Below are 18,618 nucleotides of genomic sequence, written 5' to 3' on the forward strand. Positions count from 1 at the left end.
CCGGCTTATTTTCCACTTCTGAAGCGCAATCATTATCGCCATTGTCATTATCGTTTTCAATTTCCTTGGCCAAAGCATTTGCAACCAACTCATGAAATTTGGGATCACCACGTGGCACATTATCATAAATAAAATATATTTTACTAAATAAATACACGTTTTCACAGATAACACCGAATTCTAATGATACGTGCAAAGTGAGAAAACAAAAATAGTTTGGATATCGGCACTTCAAACACAAAATAGCAAAATGAAGTAGGCCGATGCATACGAACGAATTTAAACACTTCGCTATTTACTTAAGGGTCTGGCCAGACCCATCACTACTCAATATGACTTTGACACTGAAAAATTTAATTTTATAACTATTTACAAATGTTTATAAATGTAAGCATGAACACAATTATGCTAAAATACATAACGAACGATATCAAGAAGCGTTAAAACATAAACTCATCTCCTGGCGTAGAAATAGTGAATTAAAGTCCAAAATGTCTGGCTGGACCCATCAGTACAAATGAGGGTTAAAGAGCATACGAAATGCTGAACAGTGTTTGCTAAATTATCACAAACCTAGACATCAGGATTCGCCACGGGTAGGTGAGGTTGACAATTGGGTTGGAGAAGCTATAAATTACCCTGGCAACCCCTCGAAAGGGTCTCATTACACAACACTTTGAATTAGTTTGGTATTTTATTCGCCTCTTACGACGAGCATACCTGCCGTAGGTATGTTCTAAGCCTCTAACCCGCTGGGGGCTCAGCTTCGTTCTGGATACTCTAATAGGTCAAACTTAATTGTACAGAATCAATCCCCGACATACGTAACGTATGTGCTGCATGTTATGTGTCCGTACAAGACACCAAACATCTTTTGATGTGTGACTTTGATGACAATTTGTGAGTGGTCGCACCTATTGAATGGGGGCGAAGCACTGTTAACACAACATGAGCGTTTCCTTTATTGTTGTTGTTTTTTTTACATGCTCGCCAAAATATATGGTATTCTCGAACGTCACACCCTATATTCTTGGGTGCCGGACAGTCGGAAGCGTAATGCCATCGACGTGGATGCCCAACATTTATAATATTTGCTCCATCCACGTCTTGCATAAGGTCACCGAGAATTCGGTCGGTGATAGTGCCAAGTAACGCGTGGCGAATAGGCTGTAAGAGTAGCGATATAGCTGTTAACTTTACAGCGTAGCTGCTCAATGTTGGGGCCAGGACCTGTTGCCATCATCGCGCAGTCATCGGCGTAAGAAACAATGTTACCTTCTTCTGGTGGGGAAGGGAGCGCCAACACCTCCAACACCCCTCTCACTATAGTCCACCCCTGTTGAAACTGAAAGTTTCCTTGGTCTCCCGTTAGTGGACATTGATGACAATTATTTGATCAATCGCACCTATTGGATGGGCCGAATCACTGCTGCAACAACAACAAGGGAGCGCCAATATGTAAAAATGTGGTACTTCTTATTTAATTCTTCTTGGTTTTGATGTTACGTTCTTGACCTGCGCTGATGCCTGTGATCCAGCTTGCAATGGTAACTGAAAGCAACTCAACTAAAACACTTTTCAAATGTGTCGAATTTTTTAGTTTATTTGCGACTTTTCAAATCTAATGTAATATTACAAAAGACATGCTAATTTTTAAAAAAACTAAAAAAGATGTTAAGAAATGCATTTAATAGCAGCTATGTTTCAGTTCCCTGTCTAACTTTTTATCCCAAAAATTAGTTTGATGATCAAGATGAAGCATAATTTAAATATTCCTTGTTCTAAGTTGTTTTTGAAAAACTAACGACGGTGGCTTTGTAAGCCAGAACCAAGCGCTTTTCGGCACCTGGCAGTTTATAAAGCATTCATAAATTAAAAGAGTATCTAAACAAATCATAATTTAATAGCCTATTAAAGATGATTAATGCCCCAATGTAGTTTTACATATGAATTTCGCATTAAGAGGCGGCGATGAGGTGGTTACATGTAGGACTGCTGCTCCATTACGATATATGCCGCTACAAAATCTGTGTAACATCTTCACGGCGAACTTCTGTATATATGTTTATGTAATTCCACTAATTTTAAAAAATATCCGAGATGTTCGAACCAAATCCAAATGTTTGTTTAATACTATGCCAATAGTATCGATGCCAATTTGCGCGCATAGCATCGAATTCGGACGCAGGAATGCCACTTTGTTTCAGAGTCATTTTGGTGGTATTTTTCTGTAAAAGAATTTGAAAAAACGGTTATAGAGGAAAGACTTAAAACTTCGTAAATATATACATCTATCGCTAGCATAAATTGGGCGAAATTGTAATTTCTGAAACAACTTCAGACAGCAGGGTTGCTTCTGCTATCCTTTCTAGTCCAAGTGTAAAACCAAGCCACATCTTTTCCAGAAAGAGGCATCCTAGGCTTATTGTGCAGCAATTCTCCGTAGCTTTGAGGCTGCTTTTTACTTATCGTTGCCATCATAATCTACGGCCATTTAACCGCTTCCCAAGGCAGTCGGTTCTATGTACCGGAGCGACCCGGGATTTTTCCCGACCAAGGACTGTCATTTCAGTGTAACCCCATTTAATTTGTTGCGTCCCTCCCACAAATTGTCATCCTCCCAGCAGGACTGCTCCATATTCTCTTGCTCCGGGAAGGTATCGAATCCAACCTGGGTCCGTCTCTTGACCCCGGTCCTGAGAAATGGTTTTGCTGCATCTGCCGGAAAAGAATCTTTTTAGGACGGTCATACTCTGTTCAGTGTGTCTCGTGTAAGGGATGGTTGCATCGGACAGGATGTTCTGGGCTTGATCCCAAAACCCGACGTCCACGTAACTTTTATAAATCTTTCGTGGCTCCTTGCTGTTCACGCCCAAGGGCGTCCCGTAGTCTACGCCCAAGCGCCCTCACTACCTTCGAGCATCCCCGCTGCTCAGTAAGCCACAACAAGTACCCGCTGCTGCTCGCGCCCCACGGCGCCAACAACCCAAACAGCTGCTACCACTCTTTTCCGCCAGCAATCGTGTGGGTCAGGGAAACAGACTCTTAGTCCCTACCTCCGTTTGCACCGTTTGCCAGCACAGAATATATATGTTTGCGGCATCCGCCCAATGCAGCTCCTACCTTGGGTGGTGCCGCTTTCCTAGATGTTCTGGTCTCCGCGACGGCAACCCCCCGACGGGTTTCATAGCGCCATGTTGCCAGGTCGCAAACCCAAATCATCTGGGTACCCCAATGCTTGCTCAAGGACGCCCAGTCCCAGGGCCACAACAGCAATTGCGTCCTGGACTTCCCAGGCGTAGTCACCCGTCACTTACCCCCAGAGTGGCGACGTCTCCCCCTATGCACTTCAGAATTCTGCAGTTAAACTGTAATGGACTAACTGGGAAGATTACGGATAGTCGATTTCATGAAGCGGCACAACATCCGCATTGCTGCGATTCAAGAGACTAAACTCACAGCAAGATCTGCATTGCAGACCTGCTCTGGGTATAATGTCCAAAGAAAAGATCGCGACAGCGGAAATGGAGGCGGCTCGCGTTTATCATACACCACTCTGTGCAATATTCACCCTTATCGCGAGTTTTATTTTCACCCGAAAATATTCACAGTTTTCGTTGACCCTATCGCAGAGGGTGGCGAAACAATTTTTCGTGTTCGAAAAAGATTTCACCTTATCGGCAACTCTTTGTTCGGGCGAAATGAACAGCCGGGAAACCCAAATTTGTTCACTTATATAAAATGTAAATAATTTTTTGTTTTAAAATTTGATACTCTTATAATTATATGTACTTTTATTATTAGAAATAAATCAATAAATAATGCACAATCGGAAGCTGAGTGGAAAAAAGTTAAACTCCTGTATTGCAAAGTATGTAAATTCTATTTTTTATGACAACGTATCAGTCGGCCAAGTTATCCATTGTGGAAAAAGCAACGGTTCCAAAATGTTGAGCACCTCCCTGAAACAAGATTGGCTAAGGCCCACTTCATGGTCCTTTCCAACGCCTTTTCCCTATGCGAAAAAACGAAGACATGTACTCAACTTTACAATTGGTGGAACTCCAAATTTTTGCTTCAATGGTGGCAAGGAGTTGGTAAGAATATCTAGCAAATATTAGAATACCGGCTTGTTTAGCCTGTAATATTGGCGAAAGCTAATTGAAAAAAAATTAAGTTGTTATTCAAAAGTGCTGAAAAAAGTAATTTTTGGCTTACAGTAAATCATTCAGCTCCAAAGGGTTAGAAATGTCCCTTAATTGCCTCCGAATCGCTTTCACTTGTATATTCTCCCCGCGCTCATTCAATACCAACCTAATTTCAATACTAAACATTATTTTATAAATTTTTTATTTCTATTTTTGTTGTATTTTAAGGAAATATATGCTTGGTTACAAAATTTACGCAATTGTAAGTAAATTATTTGTTCACTGTCGATTCACAATATAGCATCAGCTGTTTCGAAGTGAACTTTTGTTCGCCCGAAATTGCCGATAGGCGGAAAAAGTTCACCCGAACAAAAGAAGTGAAGGCGAACACTCTTCCGCGTGAACTTCGCGATAAGGGTGATTATATATTTGATCCTGGCATCGACCGCAGGGACAATGTCTTAGAAAGTCAAGTCCTATCTGTCCGGTCAGGCGATGCAAACCTAGAAATCATCAACATCTACATCCCTCCTGCCACCTGTTGCCCCAGTGGATACCGCCCTAATATCAGAGCCTTACTCACTGGCAACAATCGCATTATCTTAGGCGATTTCAATGCCCATCACGATCTTTGGCATTCAAATTTGCGGGCGGACAGTAGGGGTGAGATGTTGGCCAAATAGAAGAAACGACGTTCTGCACAATAAACGGAGACGCCCCACACGTATGGCAGGAAGCTGTCACAGTTCGCCAGATATCTCAATCGTGAACGCAGAACTCGTAAACTGCGTCAACTGGCAGCCGATGGTAACATTGGCATCCACCTGCCTATACTTATTTCGCTCGAGCGTACCGCCGACTTCATCGTCACCGAAAAACGCACTTTCATAAACTTCAAAAAAGGAAAGTGGGAAGAATATAAATCTTTTACAGACAACCTCTTTGCTGCCCTCCCTATCCCGACTGATGCCCACCAAGCGTAGCGTGCCTTCCGCAAGGTCATTGAATCCGCCTCGGCACGTTTCATTCCCGCCGGGAGAATTCCCGAAATCCGGCCCCACTTCCCGGCGGAGGCCGCAAACTTAGCGAGAGAACGTGACCTTATAAGACAGCTTGATCCAGGCGACCCCCAAATAAGGGATATAAACCAACGCATCAGATTGCTCGTGGATGAACACAAGCGGGCGAAGTGCGAGGAGCACCTAAGAGGTTGTAACCTCTCTACCGGTGTGGGTAAACTTTGGTCCACCGTAAAGTCCCTATAGAATCCGACTAACCACAAAGACAAAGTTTCCATATCCTTTGGCGACAAAGTGCTGTCGGATGCGAAAAAATGCGCGAGCGCTTTCTGCCGACAATATATAATGCATTCTACGGTCGACAAAGATAGACGGAGGGCCAACAGACACGCACATAAACACAAATTCAGCGCGTCACCAATCACCATTACCGCGAAAGAGGTTGAGGACGCCATTGGTCGCGCTAAACCGTCCAAAGCAGTGGGCCCAGACGGCATAGCCATGCCGATGCTTAAACGCCTAGGGAAAGAGGGTTTCAAATATTTAGCGCATGTCTTCAACCTGTCTCTTTCCACCTTTGTCATACCCGAGAAATGGAAAATGGCCAAGGTGGTCCCGCTACTAAAGCCTGGTAAACCAGCTAACATAGGAGAGTCGTATCGTCCGATATCGCTCCTATCGCCAGTAGCAAAGACGCTTGAAGCCATTTTGCTCCCTTATTTCCAAGCAAATTTGCAGCTAGCCTCTCATCAGCATGGCTTCAGAAAACTCCATAGCACTACCACCGCGCTAAATGCCATTAGCACCCAGATAAATTGCGGTTTAAATCAAAACCCCCACCATAGAACAGTACTCGTAGCGCTAGACCTATCAAAAGCTTTTGATACGGTCAACCACGGCTCGTTACTGCAAGACCTGGAAGGGTCTTAAAAGGTTGGCCGCAAATTATCTGGATGGTCGGCAGGCATCGGTGCAATTTAGAAACGGAACATCAAAACCAAGGAGAATTAAACAAGGGGTGCCACAGGGTGGTGTCCTATCCCCACTTTTGTTTAACTTCTACATATCTAAGCTACCTTCACCACCGGAAGGAGTCACAATCGTTTCCTACGCCGATGACTGCACAATAATGGCCACAGGCCCAGGCCCACAGATCGATAAGCTATGCAATAGAATAAACGGCTACCTCCCTGATCTCTCCAGTTTTTTCGCCTCGCGAAACCTGGCATTATCACCGACTAAATCTTCCGCGACCCTATTTACAACATGGACGTCCCAAATAGTGACCATTTTGAACATCCACGTCGATGGCACTACGCTACCGACTGTCCTACACCCCAAAATCTTGGGCGTGACGTTTGATCAGGATCTACATTTTGGTGAGCACGCAGCCGCAATTGTTCCGAGAATTCAGAGCCGTAACAAAATCCTCTAATTCCTCGCTGGCAGTACCTGGGGAAAAGATAAAGAAACGCTCATGACTACATAAAAAGCAATTAGCCAGCCGATTACGTGCTACGCGTCACCCATATGGTCGCCAAGCCTAAAAATTACCCACTGGAAGAAGCTACAGGCCTGCAAAAATACTGCTCTCAGAATTGCCACGGGCTGTCTGCTTATGCCCCCAGAACACCATCTGCATAATGAGGCGAGAATACTCTCAATCAGGGAGAGAAATGAGATGCTGACCAAACAGTTCCTGTTGAATACCCAGAAAGCTGAGCATCCCAATAGACATCTGATTGATGAACCAGCACCGCCTAGGGGCTTAAGGAGTCATCTCCGTAAGCATTTTGAGGAAATACGGCACCTGAGAACCCAGCCGTATGAAGCGAAAAAACACAACCAGGTCCTTGGTGAACTCCACAAACAGGCGTCGGACCTTTATGCCGGGAATTGCCCGGTGAATCCAGTACTCAAAGAAAAGTATCCAAAACTCGCGGAAGAGGAAAGCATACTCCCCAGGGAAACGCGTGTCACTCTTGCTCAACTTCGTTCTGGATACTGTAACAGGTTAAATTCTTACCTATCCAGAATCATCCCCGACATACAAAATGTATGCCCCGCTTGCAATGTGTCCCACATGAAACCAACCATCTCTTTAATTGTAATGTGGAACCAACGCCTCTAACACCCCTTTCCTTATGGTCCCCCCTGTTGAAACAGCAAGTTTCCTTGGACTCCCTTTAGAGGATATTGATGACAATTTGTGATCGGTCGCGGCTGTTAGGTGGGGCGAAGCACTGCTACAACAACAACAACGGCCATTTAACATATCGCACCCAAAATTAAAAGGGGTTACAACCCAAAAAAAGTATACATCAATTTTTTTAAAAACAACGCGATTATCATCTTCAACTAAAAGACTATCGTTGATCCTATTTTTGTGGAAATTTAGTAAGTTTTAAGTTATACAGAATCATTAAACTCAAATCTAGTCTGTTTTTGAGTTGCGACTCTTAAGTTAGGTTAGGCTGAACTGACTGGTCAATAAAGACCTCACATAGACTGAATGTGTCCAGAAGTTGTTTGACGACCAAACGGAAAACCCCAATGAGGTACTAGGACTATGTTATGGAATAACTCGGTCCTGTTGTTGTTGTTGTAGCGATAAGGACACTCCCCGAAGGCCTTGGGGAGTATTATCGATGCTGATGGTCCTTTGCCGGATGCAGATCCCGTACGTCCCGGTAACAAGCATCATTAAGGTACTAGCCCGACCATCTCGTGAACGATTTGGTATGACCACATGCAACCTTCTAGGCCATTCCCGCCCTCCCACCTCCCAAATCCATCAGGAGTTCAGAGTCACCAGGGCCTCGGCTGTTAATGAAACAGGATTCGCCGCGGGTAGGTGAGGTTGACAATTGGATTAGAGAAGCTATATATTGCGCTGGCCACTTCTTGAGGTTGCGCTACACAACCCCTTGAATCAATTTGGTATTTTAGTCGCCTCTTACGACGGGCATACCTACCGGGGTATATTCTAAGTCCCCTAACCCGCTGGGATATAACCCGGTCCACTTGGCAAATACAACACCTTGTCAAGTTTATAATGAGAGAATGCAAGTTTATATTGAGAAAATATAAATTGATAATGAGAAATATGAGTTTATATTGAGAAAATAAAAATTGATAATGAGAAATGTAATTTCAAAATGAGGATTTATAAATTGACAATGAGATATATAAGTTGATATTGAGAAAATACAAATTGATAATGAGAAAAAAAGCATATTAACTTTCAGGATCTACCAAATCTTTACATTAATGTTAACTGTCTGAAATATGTTTCTAAAGCGACGAATCTGGGCTTCGTCATAAATTCTAATCTGTCCTGTGTTGATCACGTTAATTCTGTCATCAGTAAAGTTTACTATACCCTACGAAACTTAAGAGTATCGGCGGCCTTTACCCCGCTAGAAATAAGGAGAAAGCTGGATATACAATTAATATTGCCAAGTATTTGTTATGCGGAATGTGTATACAGCAAACTAGATTCCAAGTCTGCACACAAAATTGATGTAGCCTTCAATCATGTAACGCGATATGTTTTTGGCTTAGCAAGATTTGACCATGTATCTGAATGGAGGACTCGATTGTTGGGTTGTGAGGTCTCTGATTACCTTAGAGCGAGGAACCGCATTTTCCTTTATCGTATTATGACAGATAAAGTGCCCAGTTACTTATATAACAAGTTGACTCTCTCGCAGTCTGCTCGCATATGTGACATAATTTTACCAAACTACAACTATGTTAACTCTGCAAGGCTATTCTTTGTTAATGCTATCCGCATATGGAACTCCATCCCGAACTCAATTCGCAATAGCTTAAGTAGGGGCAACTTTAAGAATGTTATATATTCGTTCTTTCGTCAATGAACGTCTTGATTTTAAACTGAGTTTACCTACATATCTTCTAGTCAATTATAAAAAAAAAATAAATGTAAGGCGCGATAACCTCCGAAGAGATCTAAGGCCGAGCTTCTCTTCTAATTTGCGTCGTGCTCCTCTTAATTTTCCCTACAAATTGGCCGGACGGGACCTACATGTTTTATGCCGACTCCGAACGGCATCTGCAAGGCAGATGACTTTTCACTGAGAGCTTTTCATGGCAGGAATACACCCGGAACGCTTGCCAAACACGGGCTGAAAGTTATTCATATCAATGCGCAAAGCCTTTATAAAAAGCTTGACGAGTTGAGGTTTCTGTCAGAAGGCTCCGATATTGATGTCATATGTGTTTCAGAAACATGGTTTTCTTCGTTTCATAGAAATGATATGGTGAAGATAAATGGATACCAACTTTTCAGAGTTGATAGAGGTGGTCATGGTGGTGGTGTTGCGATATATGTAAAAAGTAGTATGTCCTGTAAATTGTGTTGTTGTTATAGTCCAGGTGATCCTGTGGAATATGTGTTTGTTCATATGTTTTCTGATAATAATAGTAGGATTCTTATCGGCTGTGCATATAGACCGAATCGACTAGTAGATTTTTCGGCGTTTATTGAATTTCGTTACTATTAGACTATGACAATATTATCATCGCTGGAGATTTTAATAGTAACCTACTGGTGGATGCCACTTTAAAACAAAGCATGGAATCTCTGGGACTTTTTCCCACAAACTGTGCTATACCAACGCATTTCACAAATACTAACTCTTCTCTATTAGATTTATTTTTTGTCAATGATCTTCATAAAATGATTCACTACACGCAACTATCCGCCTCCTGCTTCTCAAAACACGACCTGATATTCCTAAACTACAACTTCCAAACATCATGCAGGCCAAGTTCGTTCGCGTATCGCGATTACAGAAGTATAGATTATTATTCTCTTGCTGAGTCCGTTGAGTCGGTTGAATGGAGTTTGATTCGTACGTTAACATCGGTTGATGACCAGACAAAGTTTCTGCAGGATAATATAAATAAGTTATTCGATCATCACGTTCCACTAAAAATAAAAACACCTAAATACAAGAATAGCCCTTGGTTCAATGCTACATTAAAACACCTTATCCACCTTCGTAACCAAGCCTACTCACGGTGGAAAAGGTACAAAACAGTCGAAGCGCATAGCTGCTTTAAAACAGCTCGGCTTACTGCAAACAAAGCCATAAGGCTGGCCAAGGCAAATTATTTTAAGTATAAGTTTAGTTCTGCTTTGAATACAAAAGAAAAGTGGAACAAAATCAAACAAATAGGAATTGGTAAGCCCAAAAGTGACCTGTCTCATCCCCCTGATGTCGATACCAACGAAATAAATAATACTTTTGTAAGACTACCAAACTCATGTGTGTATTGATAACTACTCCGTGCGTGTTAATGTTGACACTAGCCCTTTCGAGTTTGTTTGTGTCGATAATTGTGATGTTGTCCAAGCCATACTTTCTGTGAAGTCTAACGCAATGGGGCTTGATGGTATATGTTCAAAGTTTTTAAAAGTCATTCTTCCCAAAATCCTTCCCCACATTACTTACTTGGTGAACTCAATTTTGACGACCGGTGTCTTCCCAATATACTGGAAAGCTGCAAAAGTTATTCCAATCCGTAAACAAAATAATGAGTATCGACCAATAGCCATACTCCCTTTCCTCTCTAAGGTCGTTGAACGTATTCTACATGGGCAAATCGTATCATATGTACATGAATACAAGCTCCTGTCAGACAGTCAGTCCGGTTTCAGGCCAAAGCGGAGTTGTACAACGGCACTATTATCTGTGACAGAAGAAATTCGTGAGCGAGTGGATGAAAGTTACATTGCCTTCTTAACACTTCTTGACCACTCCAAAGCTTTCGATTCTGTAGACCACACTCTGCTCTGTAGGAAGGTGGAAAACCTATTTAACTCCTCTGGTCATGCAGTTGCCCTTATAAGATCATATCTTGGCGATAGGACTCAAGCAGTATGTATAGATGGTGAAAAGTCTGACTTCCTTCATGTCTTAAGAGGCGTCCCTCAAGGCTCTATCCTGGGTCCTCTGTTATTTGTTCTGTACATCAATGACTTACCCGATGTCCTTAAGTATTGTAATGTTCATATCTACGCTGATGATGTGCAGTTGTTTACGTGTTGTCCTCGTGATCAAACTAGCTTGTGCATAAGTAACTTAAACCACGATTTGAATCAAATATTTTCATGGGCTGCTATGAATGGCTTATGTATAAACCCGAATAAGTCAAAATGTATTGTTATTCATAGAAGGTCTTTTCCCACTAATGATTTAGAGAATGTAGTGTTCGACAATTCCGTTATAGAATACGTAGATACGGCGAAAAACTTAGGTGTAATTTTTAACAAAACATTGACATGGAAAGACCATATTTTTAGAACGGTTGGGAAAGTGTATGGAATGCTTCGTACACTATGGTTAACACAGTATTTCACGCCTTTGCACATAAGACTACTTCTGGCTAAAGCGTACTTAATACCTACGCTACTCCATGGTTGTGTGATTTACTCAAACTGTGACTATCTGTGCAAGAACAAACAACAACATTGCTAGATATGTAGTTTACTTATGGCAAATAACAATTGGAATATTTTATTTTCCCATAAGCTTTCTCATTATTAATTTAAATATTCTCAATATGTAGTTCCTCCTCTCATTATCAATTTGTATTTTCTCAATATTAACTTTTATTTCTCAATATGAACTTTTATTTCTCATTATCAACTAATATATTCTCAATATGAAGTTCTATTTCTCATTATCTATTTGTATTTTCTCAATATAAAGTTATATTTTTCAATGTAAACTTATATTTTCTCATTATAAACTTGAAAGGGGGTAACGTTTTCAAGGACCTAGCTTAATTGCTGCCTCGAGATCTGGCAATTCTGCAGCCCCTAATAACTGGAGCCTTGACCTGGCGAGCGCAGAATACGAACACAGAACGTGCTCAACCGTTTTCCCTGGCTCGCACTTCCTACGCCTGCTGTGACTGGCGAGACCTAACTTATAAGCATGTGACGCCAGAAGGCAGTGTCCAGTTAGTATGCCCGTCGTGAGCATTGAACATGTTCTTAAAATTTTTGCAGCCCCGTGCTCTTGTCCACGTCTCTCCTTGATGGATCATATGCAGCTCCTATCTTCTTTTAATTTTTCCCAAACGGTAGGGACGTCTATTGTCGTTTCAGCGAGTGTTGTAGATACCCGAACAAAATATCTAAACGTGGAAGGTCACGCACGCCACAAGGTGGTGTTCTATACCCGCCTTTGTATAACTTCTACACATCTAAGCTCCCTTCGCGACCATGACTGCGCGATAATGGCTACAGGTCATCCTTTTAATTTTTTTAAAATAATAAATCGTTTCCGTGATAGTCGGGCTAGTAACTCAATGGTGCTCGTTACCGGAACCTACCCGATATATACCTGGCAAAAGACCGTCAACTTCGTTAACACTCCTCAAAGCTCTGCGGTGTGTCTTTATCGCTACAACAACATCAACAACATGATCACAAAGATGAAAGAAAAAACATCTCTTCACATTCCTCATTAAACCAAACTCACTTTCGATCTACAGTACTGAAACATGTGTCCGTGACTGAAGTCAGTTAATCTCTTAAATTCTGCTACAATAGATACTTAAGAAAACTAAAGCTAAAGTGATTCAAGACAAAAGTAAAAAAAAATATATTTTTTAAGAGAGCATCTAGTATGCTTCAGTTTTTGCTAAATGTAACCAGCCTCTTACCGATTCTTCAAACTCTATCACTACTTCAGAAAAATGTCCTGAAGGCCAATTTTTCAGTCGCCAAGTTTGTTTGATCTTCTTTTCTGGTACCAGCTCTTCGAACTTCCCTTGCACGCTACCGCCATACAAAACAAATCTTAAATTGAATATTTATTAGTAACAATCCTAAATTCAGTAGAAAATGTATTAACGTAGTTACTTACTCGCCACCGCGCGATGCATCGACCTTGGCTGGTGTGCGCGTGAAAGCAGTTAACATTTCAGCTTTTGTAAGCGCATTATATAAGTCATTTGCATTACATTGAAACTCCTCAGTCATTCTCAATGTTTTCACTTCCAATTTACAACCTACAGTACTTCTGGGCGATGTTTCACTAGTCAACGCTGATTTCGCATTATTTAGATTAGCTTCAGCAGTGATACTAGAACCTGGTTGTTTCACCTTTGGTGTGGTTATGGCATTCTCTTCTCCCTTCTTGGGAAGTATTAAATTGCGTGAATATTCCTCCTTTAACTCTTTAATATATAATGCTAATTGTTTTCGTACAACATCGCGTCCAATATTATACATGAATTGTTTTAAATTTTCAGATTCATCATTTGATTCGTCAATGGTTATGGTGATTTCAACATCATCAATTTCGTTCTCTTCAGATAAATTCGGTATTGTTATTTTACCTTTATGTTCTAGCGTGCTATTATTCAACAATTTCCCGGTCCACTTTAGCACCAAATTCCATTCATAGAAAAATATAAGTTTTCCTTTACGATTATTAACCGTAGCTTCTCCAGTACAACTGTCAAGTGTGTCTACAATGCATTCGACACCCTCCTTCTCTGTCAGTAATAATTTAATAGATTTCATTTTAAAATGTTTAGATAACCAATTTTGGGTAATAATTTACACCGAGGCCACAGCTAATGCTCGTTCATTATTACCCAATTTTGAAACAAACTTACCAATTTTAAGACCATTCAATAATTGTGCCAAGCGCTCCTTGGACCAAGGTGTTGCATTTTTTTCAGTCCAATGCCAATTGTTGACATTCGTTGCGTCAGGGCGCTCCTCAACAATCCAACGTGGATCACCTTCACCCCACTTTGCCATTTCGTTGTTTATTAGTTATTTATCTAAATTAATTAATACTAATTTGTGTTTTTACAGCTTTATTCGTATTATCTACGCAAGTGCTTGAAATTTTCGCTTTTTTAATCTTCCAGCAAATCGCAATAAAATCACACTCCGTGTGGTTTTTGACAAGTAAAATGAAAATCGAGAATATTCACGCATCGACTGACAGCTGTTCGGTGACACCGGATCGTTGGGAAAATAAAAAATTGTAACAATGAATATTCGTAATCGGTTCTTTTGCGAATGTCGAAAATGCAGTCAAAGGTGTGTACTTCCCGAATAATGTAAAAGTTTAGATCAGCTGTCATTAACAATAATCCGAAGGCGGAAAAGAAAAAGTTTAACTGTGTTGAGGAAAATTAGCTGTTGAAGTTGAAAGTTGTCATGTGGTTTTTGTTGAACACATAAAAAATATTTGAGCGCAGAAGCCCGCCAATGCAGAAGCGATATGGATCCCAGTCCCAAGTTTCGGGATGTTCAGGTGTAGTTTTTCGGCTTTTCGTGGAAATCGTGGAAATGACGTACGCAACATTTTTTTTTGTAGTAGTCGAGAACAGGGGTCGACTGCTAATACGCGTCCAAAAATGTAAGGAGAGGTGTCAAACGACGCGTCTTGGCCCAGCGGGTTAGGGGGTTAGAATATACCCGTGATAGGTATGCCTGTCGTAAGAGGTGACTAAAATACCAAATAAAGTCAAGGGGTTGTGTAGCGTAACCCGTTCAGGTTGTCAGCGCAATATATAGCTTCTCCAAACCCAATTGTCAAATTCACCTATCCGTGGCGAATCCTTCATTAACAGCCAGGGCTCTGGCGACCCCGAGCTCCTCATGGATCTAAGGGGTGGAAGTGCGGGATGGCCTAGAAGGTCGCATGTGGTCATAACAAATCGTTCCCGAGATGGTCGGGCTTGGTTTCTTTATGGTGCTTGTTACCGGAACATACCGAATCAGCATCCGGTAAAGGAGCATCAACATCGATAACACTCCCCAAGGCCTTCGGGGAGTGTCCTTATCGCTACAACAACAACAAAAACAACAACAAGTGTGGAGTCACACGCATAGCACACAGTGCTGAATCATCCTGGTCGAAGAGTTTTCGATATTGTTTTAAACAGGGTTAAATATTGCAGAAGCCATGGTATGACATCGCAAGAGACGACTAAAATATCGAATTGATTCAAGGGGCTGTGTAGAGCAACCCTTTCAAGGGATGCCAGCGCAAGTTATAGCTTCTCCAACACATTTCTTGACCTCACCTACCCGCAGCGAATCCTGTTTCATTAGCAGTCGCAGCTCTGGTGACCACAAATTCCTCACGGAAGCTTCTTATAATTTATTTTAAATATTTACCGTTAAATAAATATCGGGAGGGAAATCATCTCTCAAGACTGCTTAACAGGTAGAAGTACGACGGGTTTCATCGCGCCATGTTGCCAGGTCGCAAACCCAAATCATCCGGGTACCCCAATGCTTGCCCTAAGACGCCCAGTCCCAGGGCCACAACAGCAATTGCGTCCTGGCCTTCCTCAACCCAGGCGTAGTCACCCGTCACTTACCCCCAGAGTGGCGACGTCTCCCCCTATGCACTTCAGAATTCTGCAGTTAAACTGTAATGGACTAACTGGGAAGATTACGGAGATAGTCGATTTCATGAAGCGGCACAACATCCGCATTGCTGCGATTCAAGGGACTAAACTCACAGCAAGATCTGCACTGCAGACCTGCTCTGGGTATAATGTCCATAGAAAAGATAGCGAGAGCGGAAATGGAGGCGGCCTCGCGTTTATCGTACACCACTCTGTGCAGTATTATATATTTGATCCTGGCATCGACCGCAGGGACAATGTCTTAGACCGTCAAGGCCTATCTGTCCGGTCATGCGATGCAAACCTAGAAATAATCAACATCTACATCCCTCCTGCCACCTGTTGCCCCAGTGGATACCGTCCTAATATCAGAGCCTTCCTCACTGGCAACAGTCGCATTATCTTAGGCGATTTCAATACCCATCACGATCTATGGCATTCAAATTTGCTGGCGGACAGTAGGGGTGAGATGTTGGCGGATCAAATAGAAGAAAGGACGTTCTGCACAATAAACGGAGACGCCCCCACACGTATGGTAGGAAGCTGTCACAGTTCGCCAGATATCTCAATCGTGAGCGCAGAACTCGTAAACTGCGTTAACTGGCAGCCGATGGTAACATTGGCATCCGACCACCTGCCTATACTTATTTCGCTCGAGCGTACCGCCGACTTCATCGTCACCGAAAAACGTACTTTCATAAACCTTAAAAAAGGAAAGTGGGAAGAATATAAATCTTTTACAGACAACCTCTTTGCTGGCCTCCCTATCCCGACTGATGCCCGCCAAGGGGAGCGTGCCTTCCGCAAGGTCATTGAATCAGCCTCGGCACGCTTCATTCCCGCCGGGAGAATTCCCGAAATCCGGCCCCACTTCCCGGCGGAGGCCACAAACTTAGCGAGAGAACGTGAATTTATAAGATAGCTTGATCCAGGCGACCCCCAAATAAGGGATATAAACCAACGCATCAGATTGCTTGCAGATGAACACAAGCGGGCGAAATGTGAGGAGCACCTAAGAGGTTGTAACCTCTCTACCGGTGTGGGTAAACTTTGGTCCACCGTAAAGTCCCTATCGAAACCGACTAAGCACAAAGACAAAGTTTCCGTCCCCTTTGGCGACAAAGTACTGTCGGATGCGAAAAAATGCGCGAGCGCTTTCTGCCGACAATATATAATGCATTCTACGGTCGACAAAGATAGACGGAGGGCCAACAGACACGCACATAAACACAAATTCAGCGCGTCACCAATCACCATCACCAATAAAGAGGTTGAGGACGCCATTGGTCTCGCTAAACAATCCAAAGCAGTGGGCCCAGACGGCATAGCCATGCCGATGCTTAAAAGCCTAGGGAAAGAGGGTTTCAAATATTTAGCGCAGGTCTTCAACCTGTCTCTTTCCACCTTTGTCATACCCGAGAAATGGAAAATGGCCAAGGTGGTCCCGCTACTAAAGCCTGGTAAACCAGCTAACATAGGAGAGTCGTATCGTCCGATATCTCTCCTATCGCCAGTAGCAAAGACACTTGAAGCCATTTTGCTCCCTTATTTCCAAGCAAATTTGCAGCTAGCCTCTCATCAGCATGGCTTCAGAAAACTCCATAGCACTACCACCGCGCTAAATGCCATTAGCACCCAGATAAATTGCGGTTTAAATCAAAACCCCCACCATAGAACAGTACTCGTAGCGCTAGACCTATCAAAAGCTTTTGATACGGTCAACCATGGCTCGTTACTGCAAGACCTGGAAGGGTCTACCCTTCCCCCATGTCTTAAAAGGTGGACCGCAAATTATCTGGGTGGTCGGCAGGCATCGGTGCAATTTAGAAACGAAACATCAAAACCAAGGAGAATTAAACAAGGGGTGCCACAGGGTGGTGTCCTATCCCCACTTTTGTTTAATTTCTACATATCTAAGCTACCTTCACCACCGGAAGGAGTCACAATCGTTTCCTACGCCGATGACTGCACAATAATGGCCACAGGCCCAGGCCCACAGATCGATCAGCTATGCAATAAAATAAACGGCTACATCCCTGATCTCTCCAGTTTTTTCGCCTCGCGAAACCTGGCATTATCACCGACTATATCTTCCGCGACCTTATTTACAACATGGACGTCCCAAATGTCGTCCATTTTGAACATCCACGTCGATGGCACTACGTTACCGACTGTCCTACACCCCAAAATCTTGGGTGTGACGTTTGATCAGGATCTACATTTTGGTGAGCACGCAACCGCAATTGTTCCGAGAATTCAGAGCCGTAACAAAATCCTCAAATCCCTCGCTGGCAGTACCTGGGGAAAAGATAAAGAAACGCTCATGACTACATACAAAGCAATTAGCCAGCCGATTACGTGCTACGCGTCACCCATATGGTCGCCAAGCCTAAAAATTACCCACTGGAAGAAGCTACAGGCCTGCCAAAATACTGCTCTCAGAATTGCACGGGCTGTCTTCTTACGTCCCCAGAACACAATCTGCATAATGAGGCGAGAATACTTCCCATCAGGGAGAGAAATGAGATGCTGACCAAAGAGTTCCTGTTGAATACCCAGAAACCTGGGCATCCCAACAGACATCTGATTGATGAACCAGCACCGCCTAGGGGCTTGAGGAGTCATCTCCGTAAGCATTTTGAGGAAATACGGCACTTGAGAACCCAGCCGTACGAAGCGAAAAAACACAAGCAGGTCCTTGGTGAACTCCACAAACAGGCGTCGGACCTTTATGCCGGGAATTGCCCGGTGAATCCAGTATTCAAAGAAAAGTTTCCAAAACTCTCGGAAGAGGAACGCATACTCCCCAGGGAAACGCGTGTCACTCTTGCTCAACTTCGTTCTGGATACTGTAACAGGTTAAACTCTTACCTATCCAGAATCAACCCCGACATACAAAATGTATGCTCCGCTTGAAATGTGTCCCCACATGACACCAACCATCTCTTTAATTGTAATGTGGAACCAACGCCTCTAACACCCCTTTCCTTATGGTCCTCCCCTGTTGAAACAGCAAGTTTCCTTGGAATCCC

The 18,618-nt window shown here is 42.7% G+C and overlaps 2 protein-coding genes across 2 annotated transcripts in view; one reads left to right on the plus strand and one right to left on the minus strand.

Moving 5' to 3' along the window:
* dgo (ankyrin repeat domain containing protein 6 diego) overlaps nucleotides 1-18,618 on the plus strand; it is a 52,602-nt gene that overhangs the window by 11,428 nt on the left and 22,556 nt on the right. The window lies entirely within an intron of this gene.
* Nucleotides 1,576-14,156, minus strand: LOC137243887 (activator of 90 kDa heat shock protein ATPase homolog 1). The gene is made up of 4 exons (XM_067772142.1): nucleotides 13,829-14,156; nucleotides 13,072-13,705; nucleotides 12,869-13,004; nucleotides 1,576-2,228 (listed from the first exon to the last, which is right to left on the minus strand). The coding sequence occupies exons 1-4, from the start codon at nucleotides 13,974-13,976 to the stop codon at nucleotides 2,085-2,087; spliced, it is 1,062 nt and encodes a 353-aa protein (XP_067628243.1). The 5' UTR covers nucleotides 13,977-14,156; the 3' UTR covers nucleotides 1,576-2,084.

The sequence above is a fragment of the Eurosta solidaginis genome, chromosome 3, assembly GCF_040869045.1.
Source record: "Eurosta solidaginis isolate ZX-2024a chromosome 3, ASM4086904v1, whole genome shotgun sequence".
Classification (NCBI taxonomy): Eukaryota; Metazoa; Arthropoda; class Insecta; order Diptera; family Tephritidae; genus Eurosta; species Eurosta solidaginis.